A 21,048-nucleotide genomic window follows, 5' to 3' on the forward strand; every position below is an offset into this window, starting at 1 on the left:
TTCCAGCAAAATAATAGAAATAGGTGTGAGGAGAAAAATTTAGTAGCTTTCTTTTATAGTTTTCTGGTTCTTTTCATGTATTGCTTGTTGGAAATTAAATGTATTCTATTATATATCTTAAGCAAATGTGCTTTCACTGGCAGATTGCTGCAAGAACTTTTCTCTGTTAATTAAAATTCCTTGGAATGCATTGAAGCTATTTTTACTATGGAGTTAATGGTAATCTGTACTGAATTTGTTGGAGTTTCATTTGGATTTGCATCATACAAGGAAAAAAATCAGAATAAAAATCACAACTAGTAACACTAAATATTTTCACTAAAATATAATAATTATAAAAAGTGCAATTAATTCTAGCAGTTAAGATTCCTTTTCTGCATTTTTAGACTTTGACAAAGGAGAGTAAGCCTAGATTCTAAACAGGCCTAATAATTTCTGATTCAAACTTAAAAATTTGATCTTTGAAATTTCAGTTCACTTGTGCTTTAAGCTATTAAAGATCAGTTCTTTGCTGAGACAGAAATCAGGCTGGTATACTCAAACATTATGTCATTTATGGTATGCATTTTCTGATTTATTTCTGTTTACCTCTATTGTAATATACTTCCAGTCAACCACCTTGAAATTATCTCTGAATGGGAATCCTGGGGCCCAATTTGAATAGTCAAAAACACTTCCATCTGTCCAGAGATATGTATTCTCACTGTTAATGTCATTCAGCCCAATCCATGTTTCACTGGCAACATCCTTGAGGTGGAAGGTGAGGAAAGCTGAGACAGAAAATAGATTTTAAAAACAAAATAAAATGTACCTGAGGAGTTTCCTTTTTTTCAAATTCCATGTAAATCAAATTACAAATAAAGCAACAACCAATTTTCTTCTAAATATATTGGAAATACCAACCTCAGTATTATTAGGCTATGAGTGAATGGTAAAAGAAAAAATTACAATGGGAAATCAAGCTGAAGCAGTTTGATTTTAGGGAAAAAAGGAGAAAAAAGAAAAACATTTTTTGATAAAAATTATTTAGGCTTCTTGGAAATATTATAGAAATCACAGCCAGAAGTGACTTTAAAAGGATTGTCTTTCCCAAGGTAGCATCAACTACTGATATGTAATTTCTGATGGATGTCTGTTTAATGTCTAACTGTGAGCATTTCATGACTATAAACTATTACAATTTATCCCATCTTCTAAGACCATGGAGAACAGATTATTCTATTCCTTCCACAGATGATGTTTGCTAAAACTTGGGAAGTGTCATAATATCTCACTCCAGTCTTCCCTCTGGATCAAACACCTCCAGGTCCTTCTTCACAGGTTATTTAGGTCTGGAGGCAGGTTCAGCCTCATCATTAGATGGTGAAATATGTGGCTTCAATCACAGTGCTGTAAGGCTCAGGTGTCATACCTTGCACTTGGTTATTGTGGATAGAGGCCAAATTTCCCCCTACATCTCTGCAAACACTTCTTGCTGAGTGCCAAGTTAGTGTCTCTTCTTCTCTGGATCCAAATATTTTATAACACTGTGGAGAGGATAAGGGATTAGACAGACTTTCAGGTGTCAAAGAATATCAAGAACATTGATTTGGATTAATTCTGTGCTGGACCCTGCATGCAAAGAGCTGCAGATGGGGATCTGCTGGAACACAAATGCTGTCAGCCAGCAGGAAGGAGGCCCAGCCAATCCCAGTGATATGTGCACAGCACTTACCACCATTGTGTGGGGTCACTGCTGGGAAAGAGCAGACAACCACCAAAACCTTTTGAGGAATTAAATTACTGAAAAGTAGAATTTTTGAGGCACTGGAACTATTTCCTGATTGTGAACCGAATTTGGAGCAGGTGGTAATTCCTCAGGTCAAGTTCTTTCAATTATATACCACAGATGGAGTGCTAAAACCTCAGCTCATGTGAGAACTCACAAGAGTGGAACAGTGTCAGGAAGAAATGCCCTTCTGAATGGGTGTTCTCCCTGAATACCAGTGTAAAATACTTTTTGTGCATCTTCTGAGGGACAGAAGACATGGCTCCTCCCTCTTCGTGCCCTTTGAATGCCTAAAAACCTTTCTTATTGATTGCATTTGGGAACTGACTTTTGGTTTTCCTCTGTTGTTTGTTTTTTGGAGTTTTTTAGAAGTTTGTATGCCCAAGGTTTTTTGCTTAACTTGGCAGAAAGCAATGCTTTCTTGTCTTTTATATTTGATTTGACATTTATTGCTTTTTGTGCTATTCAGCTTAGGATGAGTTGCTGTGATGGCCAATTACTTATGAGAAGTGTGACCTTTCACTTTTTCATTTTTTTTACTCAGAAAAACAGTGTTACATTTACAGATAAGGATAATGGATCAAGATTTCCATTCAGGAGGTATGCCTAAAATAAGCAGAAGTATCTAGAAACTAAAAAAGTAGCTATAGCTACAGGTACACAGTAATTTTCAAAAATTATAATTTCAAACATTCAAATCACTTTTTTTTTATATTTAGTCACAAATTTGCCAACCTGAAAATGCATTTCACTGCCAGCCACCATACTTCTTAGTAAAATGGTGTTTAAAGAGAGAGGATTTATTTAATGAGATAAAAAGGAGAGTTGTTTTCTTCACCTAGAGCAAATCTGCTAAATATGTCTGCTTTTTTTTGCTGTACCTTATTTTTAAACAAAAGCCAGGTTTCAGGACATCCTCCCAGTAGTGGAAGTACAGGAGGAGCAAATCCTGAGTAAGATGAATTTCGCCTCTCACAGATAAAGGCATTTTTCACAGCACAACTTATATCTTTCCATAAGCCTGTAAAAAATGGAATACAGATAATTGTTTAAAGATTGCAGAATACAGAGAAACTGTTGTGTAACCACTACAGCAGTCAGGCTCAGATGGCATTCATAAAGCACAAATGAAACACGTTTACCCAAATACACTCCTCCTTTTTCTGCAATATGTTTCTTTTCTAAATGATGACACAGTTTCAAACTTTTGTTATGAAAAGATGTCAGTATTGTTGAACTACCTCTCTGTGGGGCAGCCTTAAATTTATGTACCAAACATTTTGGATTTTGATGCTAAATTTTACCCAAATATTTCTTGTTGCTGTTTTACTCACCAAAATCTTCTGACATTATCACACAGTTTTCATCATTATTTGCAAAATTGGGTTCATTTGGAGCCCAGGCAACATAATTCACTGGGCTGTCATCCAGCCATCTGGAAGAAACAAGGGGACAGTGGCTGCCAGCAGACATCTCAGCAGTCAGTTACTCACGAGGTCTGTTTGGGGACAGGGCTAAGAAAGGTATTAGCAGTGAGCAAAGGGCAAAAACTCTGCATATCCTGGAGAGGACATAGCCACAGCCCTGCTGCTGCCTCTCATCTGTTTAGTACTACCACATTCAAGGCATGGATGGACACCCTTCACATCCCAGAAAGGTGTCCTCCTGAAAGTCTTCTACAAATGGATTGTTAAAACAAGTTTCCTACCAGAAATTTCAGAAAGCTGTTGGAGTAGATGCTACTTATACTTCTTGCTTCCAGCTCACATAACTTGAACCACATGGGAATAATTTTATTTAATCCTGACAATATACATTTTATCAAAACTTCCCAGGCTTTCTCTGCATCCGTTGGAGATCTGGTCAGGGTGAATCTCACCCTTAGGTTGATGTCAAGAGTGGGTCAGGTAAATAACATCTTAAAATCAGCTCCTTCTCCTCATTACATATGCAGGGTTGAAGTTCTCACTGTGTAAGGCATTAAGTGAGCTGCATCTTAGCCATGAATTTTTATTGGGTTTGCTCTCCCAAGTTTGGAAGGAAAATCCATTTCTGTGCTTAAATATAGAAGAATGTAATACTTTGGATCTGAGACATCTCCTTCAAACTATCCAGAAGTCAGTTGTACAACAGTTTTTAACTTGTAAACTGAAAGCACACAGAAATGCTCCCCGAAGATGAAATTCCTATCATTTGTTGTCCATTACCAGTTTTTCTCTACTCACCTGAATCTCTGATCAAAGCTGACAACTAAGCCGATGAAAAATGATTTTCCTCTGTGTTTTGTGTAAATCTAAAATAGAAGTAATTAATTGTTAAGCACTAAATTGCTCCTCAATGTCAAGTAAAAATCTGAAAGGCAATTAATCATGCCTGTGATTTATTTTTCCTTTTTTTTTTTTTTTTCTTAACTTGAGCCTCACATAAGCATATGGTGGGCTCAGACTTAGGTTTCAAGCAGGCAACAGAGATATATGGAAAATCCTGGATTTAGAAAGCCACTGGACTGGAAAGCAATTATCACTTTGCTGAACACTACATATATTAGAAAAGATAAGCAACTATCCTTTGCTGCACCTTTAATATTTGCATTTTCCTCTACCTATTAAAAAACAATCATAATTTTACAGGTCCTGAACAAATCTATTTCTCTATAAATAAGTAATGTAGGACATTAGCTCAGGACTCCAGCCTTGCTAAACACTTAGTATGTTCCCTGGATTTTATCACCTGCTGTGCTTCAAACTTAAACCATATATAATTAATAGGCTTCCTGCTTACATAGTGCCACAGAAACAGTCTTTTGCTTTCTTTCTCGATGACAACTAGATCAGCAAAATTCTTCTGACAAATTCTCCGTGCTTCCTCCATATGAACATGATCTTTGCTGAAATAGTACTGCTTATTTTCATATATAATCCATCCATCACTGGTGAGCTGATAGTCTGAAAGATAAAGAATCACATATAATTCTTTCCTATCTGACCTGTACAAAGTTTGAAAACTATATAGTAATCTTTGTGAAAGAGGGAAACAACCTACCAAGCTTGTAGTTTGCTTCAGGCTTTATCAATGTACCTGTAAAATAGAAGATTTTCATAAGCAACATCCCAAATTAAAAAAAAAAATATCAGAGATATTTGCTTTAAGTAGTTTCACATGCTTTGTAAAATAGAGGAGGAAAAAAAAACAAACCCACCAAGCAAACTATGAATCAGATAATGCATTTTCAAGAATTTAGAAAACATTCTGCCATATTAAAGTAAGTGTATAATTTAGAAATATTTAGCAAGTGAAAAATATGTATGTTACAGTAATGCATATCCAAAAGCACTGTGTCAAAAAAATCCATGTTTCACAGTAAATTTGTGGCATATGAAACAAAAATTACTTTGAAAACTTGTTTTAGCATTTTCACTTGATACTCTATGATTATTTTTTTTTATAGATTATTTGGATTAGAGTCAAACAAAGTAATCCAATATAGTAAATTCTAAAGCTTACCGAGATGGTAATAGCCTATCCACAAGTGCTGAAAATGTAATGCTGGTTTATTGCTAATGTCAGGTGTAACTTCCAGTGTGTCAATGAATTCTTCCTTGCCTGATGACTTGGCTTTTACTAGGACAGTCTGTCTTAAGAGTCCTGGAGAGCCAATAGACTCAAGTTTCTGATTACAGGTTGAACCAGGAGGAAACTATTAGCTGTATTCCCAGAGCCAGCTACAGCCTCCCAAAGGAAACTCTGCTTTCATATGAATGCCTGTTATTTTGTACCTCTGGACTACTGATTCTCACATTTCTTCTGTGGTTTGATAGACAGAAACACACTATTATAGAAATGACAGGAATAGTTTGATGAGAAATAAACAACAACAAAAAAGAAAAATCAAATAAAATTATTTTGGGATCATTTAAACACTTTCTTCTTAAGTATTTAGTGAACAATAGAACTAAAATTATCTCAATGTCTTCATTATTAATTTATATACTTCTGGTAATTTTGATTTTATTGTTTAATCCTAATATAACTGTAACATTCACTGTTTTTGGAAAGCTGGAATATCTTTTGTCAATGGGTGTCTTGAGTGCACATGAAGGAATTCACGTCTTCTCTCATGCTGCTCATCACATAATCTAGATTCACAATAACAAGATTAATTTCTTGATTTTTTTTTCCTTGCTTTTGAAGGGTCATCTAGGATCAAGATAAACTGGAGTCTTTGTGTTGTAGTTTCTGAGCCCCTTCTGAGTAATCTCACCAAGAGCAGAGAGACACATCCATACAAAGGAGCACGCTGAGTGTGCCAGAAAGGGCTGCACAGGATGTGCTGCTTTGAGCTGCTCTGCAGAAATCAGGGCTTGGATGGTGCACTTGTGTCACTAATTTACCAAAAGGGAACAGTGATTCCTCCTTTTTGGTTAAGCAATTTTTCAATGTTACCATGGTGCCTTATTCACCCTTCAAGGCTTTTGTTGGCAGAGTCATCAAATGTTAGATACACTCAGTGTTTCAATGTGACTTCTTATCTCTTCCCCTTCCTATTGTGCCTCCTAGTAGTTCCCTGTGTGCATTCAGCTTTCTTTTCATTTCAAGGTTTTAAAAATCTCCTTCTCCATGGAGATGCATACAAATACTCAGTTTACAACCGGGAAGCAGGGATGCAGAAGTAGAGCTGAGCAAGCAAAACAAGTTCTTTCATTGTCAGCTGTCACTTGATCTCTTCAGCCCACGCAGACCCCATTTCTATCTCCTGCTGGGGGGCACCCCAACATCTGTCAGGTCCATTTTGTGAGCCTGGCACCAGGTAGGGGAGTTTTGGCACTGGGGACCTGCTTTCCAGGCAAAGCTGGTGGATGCAGGAGTCCATCAAGGTTGCACCAACCACCAGGTTTGATCAGATTGGGTTTTCAGAGCTGCTGGTTCTTATAGTAACTGATCCCCCTCTTGGTTCCCATTAGTTGTGTCACAGTGGGAAGCAAAGCTTTTTTCACTTCTACAGAGAGAACTCTAGAGTCCTGCATCTACAGCTATCCCAGGTAAGCCTGGAGCAGATAGAAATAGAGGGAATAATAAAAGGAGAGGGGATAAGTACCTTTGCTTCAAAAATTTATTGAACCCCTGCTAGAAAGAGATAAAACTAGAGATGAAGTAATAGGGTCACTCTAACTTCCTGCACCAAAGACAAGAGAAATATTTCAGTTCATTCTGCCCGCTTTATGTGTTGCCTTCACTGCAACTGGTTTTAAAATGAACAATTCCCATTGTCTTTCTTTCTTTCAATTTGTTTAAATCCATAAAATTTGCTTTTTAAGCTTGTGTTTATTGCTCCAATTAAATGGGGAAGTAATAATACCTTTTTTTGTTTCACAAATCCAATTAAGTAAATGTTCACAGCGCAGGTCGTTCCAGCGCATTTGGGGTGATCTATTAACCATAACACAGTGTTCAAGTTCTTTGTAGTTGTTGGGTTCATTTTCCTCCCAGTTCTCATAAATTACCTGTGTTGGAAATACATATCAATTACTGTGTGATTTGAGCTGAATAGAAGTAATTGAGATTGCCATCGTGACACAATTTCAGTATCTCATCATCTCAAGTACCTTTTTTATGGGATCAGTAGGAGTTCAAACAGACCTGAGAGAGCTGTGAAGGTCGTGCTGGTCAGGTTACCTTCCCCACCACCCCCTGAAGAAGGTGAAGAGACTGCATGGTGTAGAAAACCATGTGTCTGATAAAAGAAAAACTGATGGACAGAGGGAGTCACATTTATCTTGTTTTGTGAAAGGTGGCAACTGGACTTCCCTGTACTGCCACACAGCAGTGCCCATTTTGGGAGGCTGTGAAGGTCTAAGGGCACAGACTCTCAAAGGAGGGATACAACGTGGTACCAGGGGTGAAACACAGGCAATGCTGGGTTAAGACAGTGCACTGCAGCTACTCAGTATATATTCTATTTTCTAAAAGACAGAAAGTCAATTAATATCCAGCAAATAAATACTCACAGGGGAGCCATCAATCCAGGAAAATCCTTCATCAGGATTTAAGAGAAACAAACCGATCCAGAAAGCCTGAGTGTTCAGTCCTTTGTCCCTAAAATAATTCATACAATATAAATATATAAGCACAGAAAGAGAGGCTGGGATGTAAATCCTGAAGAGCACAGAAATATCCTGCTTTCTGTCCCACCTGAACTGGGAGCTGTGGCCCAAAGCCAAGCTCACTCCCTGCACTCTGTCAGGGAGGTGATCGTGCTCTGTGTTGGGCTAAGACTGCTCATATTTAAAAATCAGTGAAAGTGATGTGGCCCAGAGCCAGCTGAGGTTCCCATTCCTGTGGATGTAGCACAGATCTTGGTTGTAGTATGAGGTCAAATACAGAGACTTCAACAAAACTAAAGCATGAATAGATGTTTATTTAACTAGAAAGAATAGTGAGGGTTGATTTTAAACTGTTTTCATTTGCTTCTTAGCTCTTCCTAAGTTGATTAGTTAATATTTCATGCTCTTTATCTTGTCATGCCTATGGACCAAATAAAATTACTATTCCAGTCCCTGCATAATACAAAGATTTCCTTCCACAAATATTTTATACTCTAAAGCAGAGATTTAAGAGACAAATAAAACCACATTCAGGTGATCACAATACTGAAATATATTTAAAAATTACAGGTAAGATCACAAAAACTTCTCAATAGGAAAGTTTTAAATCTGTTTCAGAAAGTAAACCTCAATTCTCCACTATGTGAAACAGTTTTGGTTAAAAGGCTGTATATTATGTGTCATTGACCTATCTTGACTTTATGGAGTACAATTAGAATATTGGTCTAATTTGAGGGGAAAATAATGTCACAGTTTATATGCCATGAGCAAGACATAGCATCTGCCATGCTACCAAAGGTTAATTAAAATGAATTATTCTTTGATTTCAGGATTCTTCAGTTTATAGTTGGAAAAAAATTCAAGTCCTTGAATTTTGGTTTACATTACACAGGAACTCAAGGGATTTTTTGAATGATTTGGTTAAAGAAGAATTGCAGACAGTTACAAAATGCCAGTTAGAGCTGAATAATTTATTTTTTCCCTTTAGGAAGAGGGACTAACATGTAGGAAATTGACAAGATCTGGAAAACAGCTTTTCTAAAACCTTTGATGAAAACTATCAAAATATTAGGCCTCTTTGAAATATCCAAGATCTTTTTTAAAAGCAATGTTACAGGATGGTAAAATTTTGTATCAATGTAATTTAAATTTCCTTGGTTTTATGTTTTAAGTAATTTTTATTTAACATACCAGGAACATGAAAAAGAATTCTTATGCAAGTACTCACGAAGCTAATTGCCATAATAAAATTTGATCTTCTCTTGTATTGATTGTGACCAGATTTCCACCTATTTCTCTACAGAATTCTTCAGCTTCAAACCAAGATTTCTTTTGGTTTCCCTCTCTCACAAAAAACTATTGAGAACAAAAAATAAAAATAAATTAGTAAATTTGTGAAGCTTATGAAGTATGTGTAATTAAAATCAACATCATTTTAGCACGACTTTTTTCTTGAGTGAGACAACATGACACCTGTCCAAGCCTCTAATATTAACATTAAAAATGTGAAGTGTAAATATTTTTTTCTTAGCACCATTTATTTTAAAATAAGGCAAAAGTAGTATAGGCATCTGAGGAGAACAAAAGGTATCAGAATGTACAGAAGAGAAAAACTAAACTGTAACTTAATTGGAACTTTGTCCACTGAAAGATGCAAAAAAAAAAAAAAAAAAAAGGAAAAACTCAATCATTTTTGCAGTAGAAAGCAGAAGATTTTTGAGAAAAGGAAGGGGAAGGGTAAGTCAGTGAGTTAGACTGGAAAAGATAAAATGGATACAGAAAATTGTTTGGCCAAGTGTGGACCCCAGCTGAGGAAGAGGTTTTTGTATTGAGATGAAAGCATACAAATACACAATAGGATATGTTTAACAGGACTAAGTGCTTGACATTTTATAGCAATGATAATTAACAATTTGGTAAATGGCAGAACCATTTAATCATAATTACATGTGACATAGAAGCTGTAAATACAGTAATAAAGTCAGCTCTGGTCTCCCAACTGGCAGAGAGTCTCAGGAAACAAAGTGAGAGCAGACTTATGACATGGAAGACATGGAAGAGCAGTGCTGCAGACTGAAGACATGGAAGAGCAATGCTGCATATTTATTCACTTGATCTGTATTGCCTTTTCTTTCCTTCTTTCCTTTGCAAAAAAGGAGAACATTTTAAGGCATTTTTAGCTAAATCAAGAGAATGTTCATAGGTTTTACTTGCTGCAAAGAGTCACCAACTAAACCCAGATCCAAAAGTGTGGCTACTAGTACCACATGCTGTGTGGGAAATGTTGTCAGAGGGGCACATTTTCTCTCAGAAACTACATTGGTTTATGTAAATGACACTGCCAGCTCTTGAAATGTAATACTTTGTTTTTTCTGAAGTTCCAAACAATCAAATAAATTAGGTGAGGTTCTCACCTGGCATTTATATAAAAGAAATCATATTTCTAGCACCCTGTGTTCATCATTTTCCACTGTTGACTTTCGTTACATGTGATGGATCTTTTTCCCCATGTTTTCTTGTTTTGAATACCAAAGAGAAGATCATTCCCAAGTAATGCCCCAGCATCCTGGTGGCCAGGGCACTGTCCCCTGATGTGGGCCATGCTGGGGCTCCCAGTGAAGGGGACACACACTTACCTTGAGGCACGAGTCTGCCCGGGAGGCTCTGTCCCAGCCTTCGGCACACGCGGCCGCCGGGACCTGGCCTGGAGGAGCGGGAGGTGCCGCTCCTGCTGCCCGCTGTTTGCAAAGATAGTTTGATGTCTTCTCACAGCTAACAACATCCCATAATCCAGCTGCAATTCCAGTTCCCATGACAACACAGCCTCGCTCTTTCCCTTCGTGATGTGGAAAAGAGATGAGTAAAACCAAAGCCTTAACTGTTGTCTGAGGAATGAGACCTTTGCTTTTATTAATTGAAAATTATGAAAAGATGCAGATTATGAATATTAAAAATATCCTGGATATAAAACTATTTTTAGTATCAGCTGTCAGAGGCCAGATATGGGCCAATGAGTCCCACAGACAGAGCTTTACCAAAACCAGTGATTTGCAGCTTCAGAAGACAAATCTTCCTTATTTCGCCAACCCGGGGGAAATCACAGAGAAAATGGCCCTTGATTAAATTTACATCCCTCATAGATGACCTGACAACTACTTTGGAGTTCTCAATATCCTGGTAACTCAATTTCAAGAGAGATGAAGTCAAGTACAGCAGGTTTCTTTTAAGGCATAGCTAGCTGTGCTAGGCAAGAGCTCACAGGTAGCTGCTAAGCTGTATTGCTGAAATGCCCAACTGCTTCATGTTCACTGCTCATTTCTCACATATACATATTGTGGGTAAAAATCTGTCCAGAATAATTTTTCTAAAGCTGATGAGCTGTTGTTAACTGGTGTTAAAAATGGCAAAAATTATACCATGGACCTTGTTAACTCCTACACAGCATTGCCTTCAGTCTAACCTACCAAATCTGTCTCTGCACACTTTGGCAGGAGGTTGACTTAGCATCTGTAGCTCAGCTGTGACAGTGCTGCTTGCACTGGTGTCAGGCACAGTGACACAGTGATGGTGCTGTTCACCTCCAGCTACAGGCACAAAACACAGTGCCCACTCTAATTTCTAACCAGGGGAATGGGAGCACAAACCTGTGTGAGCTGCAGCTGCACTCCTGTGGCAGGGCTTGAGCCCATGCAGAGCTTACCTGGCATGGCTGTGTTCCAGTGTGTGAAATGAGCAGTTTCTCCATTGGTCCACCTGAAACTCCCTCGTTCTTCTGTGTCGGAGAGACCGATCCAGAAATGCCCTTCAGACCTCAGCCCCGTCAGGCTAATCAGAAAGGTTTGCTCATTTCTGCAGTGGGAAACAGTGTCCATTCACAGCCTGTTAGTGTGCAATATTCATCTAAGTGATACAGAGGAGTGCTAACATCACCCCAAAACAGAAGCTCCTCAGTGAAGTCCAAGCACAACCCTGGCAGCCTTTAAACTGCAGTCAAAAGAATTTCATGGGGGACAGCTTTCTCCTTACAGCTGAGTGCATCTGAAACATCACAAAGTGCTGCTCCCATGGCCTTCTAGTATTCTACTCTTTTCACTGTCTCTCCAAATCTCTGAAGTGCCTCAAACAGAGCACCAAGACAGGATCAAGTTGTCAGCTTTGCTACCCACCACCTCTGAAGGCAGTCATGTTCCTCAGGGACCATGTAGCCTCTGAAGCTTGACAGGGGTGTAGGTAGATTGGAGAGGATACATTCTGGCTGTGGGAGAGGGCAGGTTCTGGGGAAGATTTCCTACATTTGTTTAGAATTTGCCTTAGAAGGTAGTCTAGAAAATAGTTTTATTGAAGTTTTCCTATCATAATGAGAAACTACCTACCATCTGAAAATTGTAGTACCTACTTTCCAACAGAAAAAAATCCCAGAAAACCAAAAATTCCAAAGAACCCAAACAAACAGAAAAACCAAACCAAACCAAACCAAAAAACCCACCAAAGCCAGAAGTTGCTTTAATTATGAATTGAAAGATAAGAGGAAACTGTTTAACTCAAGAAACTTTGAAATTTGAAAGTTTCTGCAACGGATTAAGTGACAGCTGTGCAACATTGAGATGTTTGGTTTGGGTTTATGTTTCCTGCCTGGATTATCTTTACATGCCTTACTACAATAATATTTTTTGAAAAAGCTGATTAAACACTTTGATGGAATCAAAACATTGATAATTCTTGGAAGTCTCTCCATTAAAAGCATTGATTTTTAAAGAAGTTATTTTCCCACCTGCTTTCCACCGTAGCTAGATAAGCTTTGCTCTGTTCACATGTCTTATTTGCTTCTGAGAACGTCAAAAGTGCAGAACCCACCAAGTAGCAGTGAAAACCATATCTTTTCCAACCCTGTGACAAACATAAGACTTTTAATGTGCAATGGAAAGATACTTCGATGTAGAAATTTCTCTGCTCTTACGTGTATAAATTTTAAATGCTCAATTTGTTTCAGCTGAGTTTAAAACTAGGATGAAACTGGGATGATAAGTTAGTAAACAAAAGCTTTTTTTTTTGATCCTGTTCACTCCCACAGGAGGCCTTTTTGTTTAAGTGATGACATTAAGATCTCAGATTTCCTCTCATTTTTGCATACATGACTTCTCAAAGAAAATTGTGACTATGCTATTTGCTGTGGCTTTCCAGTGCTCTGTAAGGTGGAGATTATGCAAACTGAGTCTTTAAGGAGCCTGTGATTTATTCAGGGGGACCAGCAGCTCCAGCTTTCCAGAGCTGCACAATCAGACATAAAGAAATACCAAAATATTGCAATACAGAAATGAATACAAGCACAGTCCCCCAGAGCTGCCCCTGTCACTCCCAAGTACAAGGAGGGAGGAGATTTTCTGAGCCAAGAGGAACCCAGAAGTGCTTGTTTTCAGGGAGAGCAGAAAGGAGGACTATCAGTAAAACAACCCCACTTCTTCCTGCTCTTACAGAGATCTCTGCTGACCAATACAGACACAATGATTTTCTGAATCACAGGGTGGCTCATCTGGGGATGGAGGGCAAGGCAATATTCACTTACATGTACATGAATCTCAACTCTCTTGAAAATTTTCAGAACAGATATGAAAAATGGTATTAGTGAACTGTTACCAGGAAGAGACCAGGTTGCCTCAACAGTAGATTTTCTATAAGATACAAACACAGTATCCAAAAGAAGCAAGATCTAGTAAATTAATTCCTGTACGTTTTTTCAAAGATTATTATTTATGAGGGAGCATTTACTTTCTGGCATCCTAGGTCCTCGATTGTCTCTTTTTCAGAGGATTGTGATGAAGGCTTCTTTTTACAGATGTAACCAAGTTGTTTATTGCAAACATCAGCTGCCCAGTATCCATCCTAGAATAGTAGGGAGAAGAAAAAAATGTCAAGAAAGGGCACGCAAAAGCGCAGCTAGTGGTTTTTCTCTTTGCTCACAAGGCCAGCTGGAGATTTATTTTAAAGTATACACACCTGTAAGTGCTAGTTTAAGAGTCATTTAATGATGTTTTCAGGTGAAAGAAGGAAATTAACATTTTGAAGTCTCAACATTACTTCTTATCATAACTTTTAAATTAAAGGGTTTACAAAAATCCATCTCATCTGCACTGACAGGATCTGCTTTTGGAGCAAGATTATTTTACTACACTGCTGGAAAAAAAGATTGATTAAACAGAACTAATGCACATCTGCTAGGGTTCCAGTAAATCTAACTTTTATCCATCAAATAATCTGAATATGACTGATTACTTTAAAAAAATATAGTCTATTTAAGAAGAGCTTTTCCCTCATCCCCCCCATAAAATCTGGTTTAGGTTCAATTCTTTTGGTGTCCAGTACTGGCAAACACCAACATTATTGTATGACATAAAAGGATAGAATGCATTTCATACCAGCATTTTAATTTTTTTTCTTTCAAAATTCATGACACTTTTTGTGTGTGCATGCAGGTGCATGCACATGCAGGCAAATGTATCAAACAATCACATCTTGTAAGAAAAAAAATGTTTGTGAGTCAAGCAGTCAGAAATACATTAGAACAGTCAGAATTTTACATTATTTTTTTGGCAGGTAGATGACAGCTGGAGAAACATGTCCTAGTGCCAGGTCTCTGTGTCTCTATGCCATGTCTCAGTGACATGACACTGAGGGACAAAACTGTCCATCTGCTTGGAATATGAGGTATGCAAATAGCACCTATGGTACCCACACAGGGTATTAACTAGTTCATCCCTACTCCTTTCCCAGAGCTTAAACTTTTTCTTTGCTGAAACCAAGGGAAAGAATTTAATGTAAAATTTCTGGATCAGAATTTTCACCAGACAGGGAATTTCAGAAGGTGGTTCTAGGAAAATGCTTCCTCTCCTTCTGATGTCTCCGGACCTCTGAACTTGTCTTCTGGTTGGTACCAAATTTTGGAGCAAAGCTATTTCAAGACAACATTAGGAATGATCCCTGAACAAGCACATGAGTGATTTTGGTGGATGCAGTCAGTAATGTGCATTGCTGTGAGATGAGTGGGTGCTGTACCTGCCCCTTCATGGCGGTGCAGTGCTCCACACCCTCGGCGTAGGCGGGATGCTGGCGCTGCCATTTGGTGAATGTCACAGGGCTCCCGTCACTCCACTCAAAGTAGAAGTGAGCCTTCAGGTCGTTCAGACCCAGCCACAGCTCTTCTGTTGGCTCTGAAGCATGGCAAGAAATAGGTTTGGTTATTCTCCACTGTGCAGTGAATGCTTCCACATGCAGAACAAGCAGGGAGCGATAAATTTGGCATGTGGTACACAAGAGGTGGTCTTTGTGCTTTTATAAAAATGCTGTTTCCTCTCAGATCTCTATGAGAGATACATTGCGGAAAAAAACATCAGAATCCATCAGAAATGCTGATTTTAATGAACATAAGGCTCTTTACAGGTGGCAGAAGATTTTTGCAAGCTTTGTGTGAACGTCAAAATAGTCCTGAGCATGAAGACACTGAATGGCTGGACAATAGAGGACTTGTTGGCCCAATGGGTGTGCTTACCAAGGCCAGCATCTGCAGTGTCAGGACTGGTTACTACAGATCCAAGGAGTAGCAGAAGTGAAAAGATATTGTTTTCTTAGAAGGATATATAGCAAGAGGTTAGCATCAGCAAGACTTTTGAATCTCAGCAAGAAGCCTATCTTCTAGGTTTGTAACTCTGTTCTAAAGCCTTGTACATAGAATTTAGGTGCCAAAAGTGCAATCATTAGAGATCTTTATGTGTCTCTGGAAAGAATACCTTTTTTTTTTGTTTTCTTCTCATCCTTTATAATGTTTTACAATGTGGATTATTCCTTGATACACATAGATATAGTTCTGTATTTATGCAACAACATAAAAGAGCATGGTAAGTTGGATTCAGTCTTTCACTTGTGATATTTCAGAGAAACATTAAACTTTAATATGAAGTTCAGATTTTATGTCCCAGGTGGAGCAAATGCAATACAGGCCTACATATATACTCACTGTAACCAAGCTGTGACACTAGAAAGCTGTGTTCAGCAATGTTGTGGATGCTTGCCAAATCTCCATCTTGCTTTTTACATGAAGACAGAGCATCTTCCCATGTTTTGGGGTCCTGGTGAATGCTGTAGCAGTAACCTGCATATGGCCACCAGCCATCCGTGCACTGAACAGGCCTCAATTCCCCTAAAACCAGAATTTTTCAGAACAAGAGGAAAATGAGGACACTAGAATGAGGTCTCTTGAGTACTCTTTACAAAAATGGAACCATATGAATAAACATAAAGCTGTGGTTGGCAATGCAAAATACATTTGAATTAAAAGCAAATATCATTAAGGCACAGGATGCTAAGTGTGTAAAGAGAATGAATTATCTTTAAACAGAGAACCACTGAAAAACACCCACATTGTTTCAGAAATGCAATTTGAAATAATGATCTGTGAGAAAAGAGAGAACAAAGCAGACATCAGCCTCTCCTCTCTTTGTCCCCCCGAGCCACTCAGTCGTGTGCTGACTGTGGTGACTCACATTGGATCTGCTTGCTGGTCTATGGTTTCTCACAAACAAACTTATTTTTCAGGTATGTAAAAGCATGAAGCAGCTCTTTGACAACTGCAGGTCAGTAAACCTTGAAAATTAGTGGGGACTTTGCATATCCTCTCAGTGGCCTTTTTATAACTTATATTCTTAAGAATGTACCTTGGTCTTGCTTTAAAAATAGAATCCTGTGTTTCTTTTTAATGTTAATACTGGAATAAAGATTCTCTGAATTTATTTAAAAGTAGATTTTACAACATTCCCAGGTGGCAGTCTCCAGTGTACCCCTGGCCACGTTCACAGCCACGCTGGTGCCTTGGGGCAGCCCACAGATGCAGCAAGGTGTCAGTGCTGTTGCTGCTCCTGCTCTGCTCATATGAAACCAAAGCACTGCAAACTGCAGACATCAGACACAGAAGGACTTTTTTCATGAATATATGAGTAACTGCAGGTATTCATTTGGAGCAAAGCAGAATAATATTTCTACCATATTTATGCAAATTGGCCTTTTGGCTCTGGTTACCATGATGGAGCATCTACAATCTGTCTTGCAAGAATGAAAGACAGAGTGATGAACAAAATTATAATATTCTCCTATGAATGTTTAAAACACAAAGGGAGAAAAAAGGCAGCATATAAAAGTCTGTGAGTCGTGTATAGCTGTGTTTTTCAAAGATTTCTAACATCTTTGTTAAAAAGAATGTTGCATACAAGTTTCTCTTTCTAGAAGTCATAAAACCCTTTCTTTTTATTTGACTAACCTACCTTTGGGCATAATGTCAGGCTTTGAACCAAAGGATCCTTTTTTACAAATGTAGCCTAGTCTCTGGTTGCATGCCTGGTTTTCCCATTTACCATTCTTTCTGGGATTGAACAGTCCACACATTTTCCCAGGGAGCAGGGAAGGACTTCCTTTAAGTCAAAGATAAAATAGAATATCACAGCAAGAAATTAATAAAAATATTAACAGAAACATCATATTACCAGTGGAAACATCTGCTTTTTATGATTCCTTGCATCACTAATAGGAAGAAGCCCTTTCCTACAGGATAACTGCCTTGAAGTTTATACAATGCTACCTTTAGTCAATACTCTGAGAGAGAAATAATGGCCCTCCACTGACTTTGTTATCAGGATAGTACTGGGAAATGTCTTATTCTTTTCCTGACACTTTCTTACAGGAAGAACTGCTGAAACTGGACATTTATCTTGTGTCAAAAACTTACAAACATTTGAATATTGAGTTTTAAGCTATATTATCCTTCCAGTATATTTCAAGAGTTTCAGTTTGGCTTTCCTATGAAATAGCTTTTTTATTTTCTGTTGCAGTGTGTACAAACCTCTGTAAGCAGCAAAGGAAATTTCCTGATACAGCTCTTGAAAACTTAGAGTAGAGTTAATTTTTCCTTTGACACCTTGAAACTTTTCCAAATCAGAAGACAGCTTGGAATACTCACAGCACAAAGCAAACACTGAACCAAAAAACCCCAATAAAGCAAAGAGAAGAGCTCATCCTGTATGAGGAACACCACAAACCTACCCCATTTTCCTTCCTGGAGTGGTCCAGTGCAATTTTGCATAAATTGTTGAAGAATTATAAGCTGCCCCCCTAAATTTCTCAATAGTGACTTTTTCCCAAACAACATAGAGCCATTATTTGCTAAATATTTTGCTACATTTAGAAGATTTGACTGATATTCACACTCGTGGACAACATGTTATGGAAATTCTGATCTTTGATGAGTAGGGTTATGCCTCACTCCAAATGACTCTCTGCTTTCATAAATGAGCTCTCTGTTTAGATAAGAGAATAGAATAATGTGCTATAACTGATATCCACAATGAACTTTGTAATTTGAAAGTTTTAGTCTTAAAACAGGGATCTAGATCTTGAGCCACTGTAAATCAGAATGGGCTTTCCTGAAATAAAGTTAGGTAGGGCAGTTTTTATTAATTCAAAGATTACAAATTAGATACATCTCTTACCTGGAGCCCAGTTTAAATATCTGAAAGGGCTGCCCCCAGCCCATTGCCATCCACTATTGAAATCCAAAGCGTTCAATCCAATCCAGAAGGCAAAACTAAATTCTTTAGTTAGCACTAAATTAGACAAAAAAAAAAATCCCTCAGTTTTATCTCTCTATTCTTATTCACAGTAAGATCATCTGAAAGAAATTAAGTATAAAGTAAAAAATTCATATTTCTTATTTTAAATCAGCCCCAAACCAGTACTTTTTGCATTACTGAGATGCACTGATTACAAAAAGTAAAATTTGTAAATGAAACTATATTGATTTACCAGAGATCTTAGTAGGGCAAATCAACATCTTATTTCACTATTTAAATAATACTTTCTTTTTCTCACTTGCTTTTATTAGAACACAAGACATGTAAAAAAGCGCTGATATTCATAAGGGAATTTTTCTAAAAGTCTTCTATAACAGATTTAATGGAGTAAAAGAAAAAAGTCAATTTGTCAATAAGTTTTTTCCATTTTTTTTCTGTGGGAGTCCTTTCAAAGCCTCATTTACATTATTTATAAACAAACAGATGCTGTGATACCTGTACCTGAAACCCACTGGAGTTATTTTGATTTTTTGTATGCAAATGTGTCCATATTAGGACCAATCTCACCATCATCCTATGTTCTCCTGAAAATATTAATAATCTTCTAAGCACAGTGGCAAAAGGTAAATTAGAGGACCAGCCCATAGCCCTGGTCAGGTTTGAGTGCCCTTGCACAAAGGTGAGCAGAGGAAACCCTTGCCCTGGGACCGACTGCAGGAGCTGCAGGAGCTCAATGCTGGTCTGGGGACATTTCACTGCCAAAGAGGTTTGTGACCAATACTTCATAGAAAAACCCCAGGCAGTGAAGGGCAGTTCAGACCATCTCCCTTTGGTGTCTGCCCAACCACCCCTGACACCCTGTCCTGTTTCTTCCCTGAGGCAGATGACAAAGCAGCCCACCACTTCATCAGTGTCTTTTAAGGTCTTGTTCTCTGTCCTTTTACCTCCTACATATGCTTGCTCCTGAGTCTCTGTAATGCTCAGTAGTTCTGCATTTTGCTGCTGACAGCTTTTCCTTGCTTGGTGCCATGTTAGAGCTGATTCTGAGTTTATCTGATAGTGAATGCCCGTTGAAACATCTTCTGTCCAAAATCTTTCCGTGTCATCTGGAAGAAGTGACATAGAGCACTGTTCTAGTGGACTCACATATAACAACTAAAAGAAAATAAAATGTGCAATAATGCAAAATCTCTAAAGATGCATGCTAAGCATCAGAAAAAAAAAGTCTAGGCATCAAATTAGAATAATATATATTTTTAAAATTAATAATATTATTTAAAATTTCTATATTTTTAGAAAGGAGTGAATTTTTTTCCCTAATATTTGACTTTGAATTTTCTCATGCTGCAAATGCAATTCTAGGTAAACCAGACATATCTATTGATTGAAATAAAGAGATTCCAGGGTAAAGTCCGAGGAGAAAAAACAAGTATGTAGGTGAACTATGACCCTGGAGGGTCTTCATGCCTCCAGGGTAGGAATGGGTAGGAACTCCCTCTTAGCTCACCATCAAGAGAAGCAGTTTGCCCAAAAATAACAGAAAGTGTCCTTTGACAGTTTGAGAAACAATAGAAGCACTCTGTGTAACACCAATTTACAGCTCAGCTGCTGTCTTTGCAGAGCAACTCTCCAAACCTGGTGAAGCTGCTGTGTTATTGGGAAGGGCACTGGTGAGACCAATGTTTGTGTCCTAAACTGGAAGGATCCAAACATAAGTTCAGTGCAGAAGACGTAACAAAGTTGGGAGAGGAAGATAGTGAAGAGAGGAAGATAGAGGAACACAGCAGTGTTTTTGTGAAGGCTGGCGATAGGAAACTAGAATAAAGTAGAAAATTAAAGGGAAAAAACTAGAAAATGGCAGTTTAAGTGAGAATTGACCTATAGGGAATGTCTGAGGAAGAGAAATAGGAATTTTTAAAAGGAAGAGGAATGTCTAAATAATAAAATAGATATCTAAATTCATGCTGTTCATGCCATGCACTTAAGTCTTATAAAAAAACCTCTTCACCCCTCTGGTTCACTGACGGGAACAGTCACCTCCAGCATTTGAGTCATAACCTTTTTGGGCTGAACCACTCTTGCTCTCCATTCACTACAGAGAGGGCTCTTGGCCACTGGGACTAGTGTCCTGTCAGGTGATTTTCATTTGGGCTACTCTAACAAGGTCAGTCAGGCAGGTGTGCAGCTGGTGGCTCATAAAAACCTGGTAGCTCAAGAGATGGTCTGCTCAACAACATTTCATGGCAAGTTAATGAATAAAATGCAAGACTTACTTATTAGTGGGCAAAATCCGTAGAGTTTATCAGCATCAAAATCTGCAGTTGTTGCACACCAGAGCAGCCCATCTGACCTGCCAGCATCTGTGCACTCAGTGTACTGCTTGTCTTTGTATTTGAAAGGGAATACACAGGGCTGTCCATTGGCATTTCCTTGTAATGTAAAAGTAACTAGGAGGGAAAAAAGTGTTAAAGGACATGAAAGTCATATATCTAAATTTCTAGTAATGGATCTAACCATTATATATTTGTCTATCTAAATTGGGAAGTTATGCAATCTTTTAAAATTTCTT

The 21,048-nt window shown here is 38.0% G+C and overlaps 1 protein-coding gene across 1 annotated transcript in view; it reads right to left on the reverse strand.

The window, feature by feature from the left end:
• The window catches only part of LOC103813100 (macrophage mannose receptor 1-like), a 33,010-nt gene that overhangs the window by 10,684 nt on the left and 1,278 nt on the right, over positions 1–21,048 (reverse strand). The window contains exons 2-21 of the mRNA XM_018909366.3: positions 20,753–20,926; positions 19,424–19,585; positions 18,399–18,512; positions 17,178–17,324; positions 15,878–16,060; positions 14,920–15,074; positions 13,636–13,749; positions 12,641–12,756; positions 11,570–11,718; positions 10,506–10,705; positions 9,098–9,225; positions 7,774–7,861; positions 7,125–7,269; positions 4,811–4,846; positions 4,550–4,713; positions 3,994–4,061; positions 3,103–3,203; positions 2,650–2,789; positions 1,412–1,526; positions 589–770 (exon numbers count right to left, since the gene is read on the reverse strand). Of these exons, the coding sequence (XP_018764911.2) occupies positions 589–770; positions 1,412–1,526; positions 2,650–2,789; positions 3,103–3,203; positions 3,994–4,061; positions 4,550–4,713; positions 4,811–4,846; positions 7,125–7,269; positions 7,774–7,861; positions 9,098–9,225; positions 10,506–10,705; positions 11,570–11,718; positions 12,641–12,756; positions 13,636–13,749; positions 14,920–15,074; positions 15,878–16,060; positions 17,178–17,324; positions 18,399–18,512; positions 19,424–19,585; positions 20,753–20,926 (2,681 nt within the window). The remainder of the gene's footprint in view (positions 1–588; positions 771–1,411; positions 1,527–2,649; positions 2,790–3,102; positions 3,204–3,993; positions 4,062–4,549; positions 4,714–4,810; positions 4,847–7,124; positions 7,270–7,773; positions 7,862–9,097; positions 9,226–10,505; positions 10,706–11,569; positions 11,719–12,640; positions 12,757–13,635; positions 13,750–14,919; positions 15,075–15,877; positions 16,061–17,177; positions 17,325–18,398; positions 18,513–19,423; positions 19,586–20,752; positions 20,927–21,048) is intronic.

Source organism: Serinus canaria, chromosome 2, assembly GCF_022539315.1.
Source record: "Serinus canaria isolate serCan28SL12 chromosome 2, serCan2020, whole genome shotgun sequence".
In the NCBI taxonomy this organism is placed as follows: Eukaryota; Metazoa; Chordata; class Aves; order Passeriformes; family Fringillidae; genus Serinus; species Serinus canaria.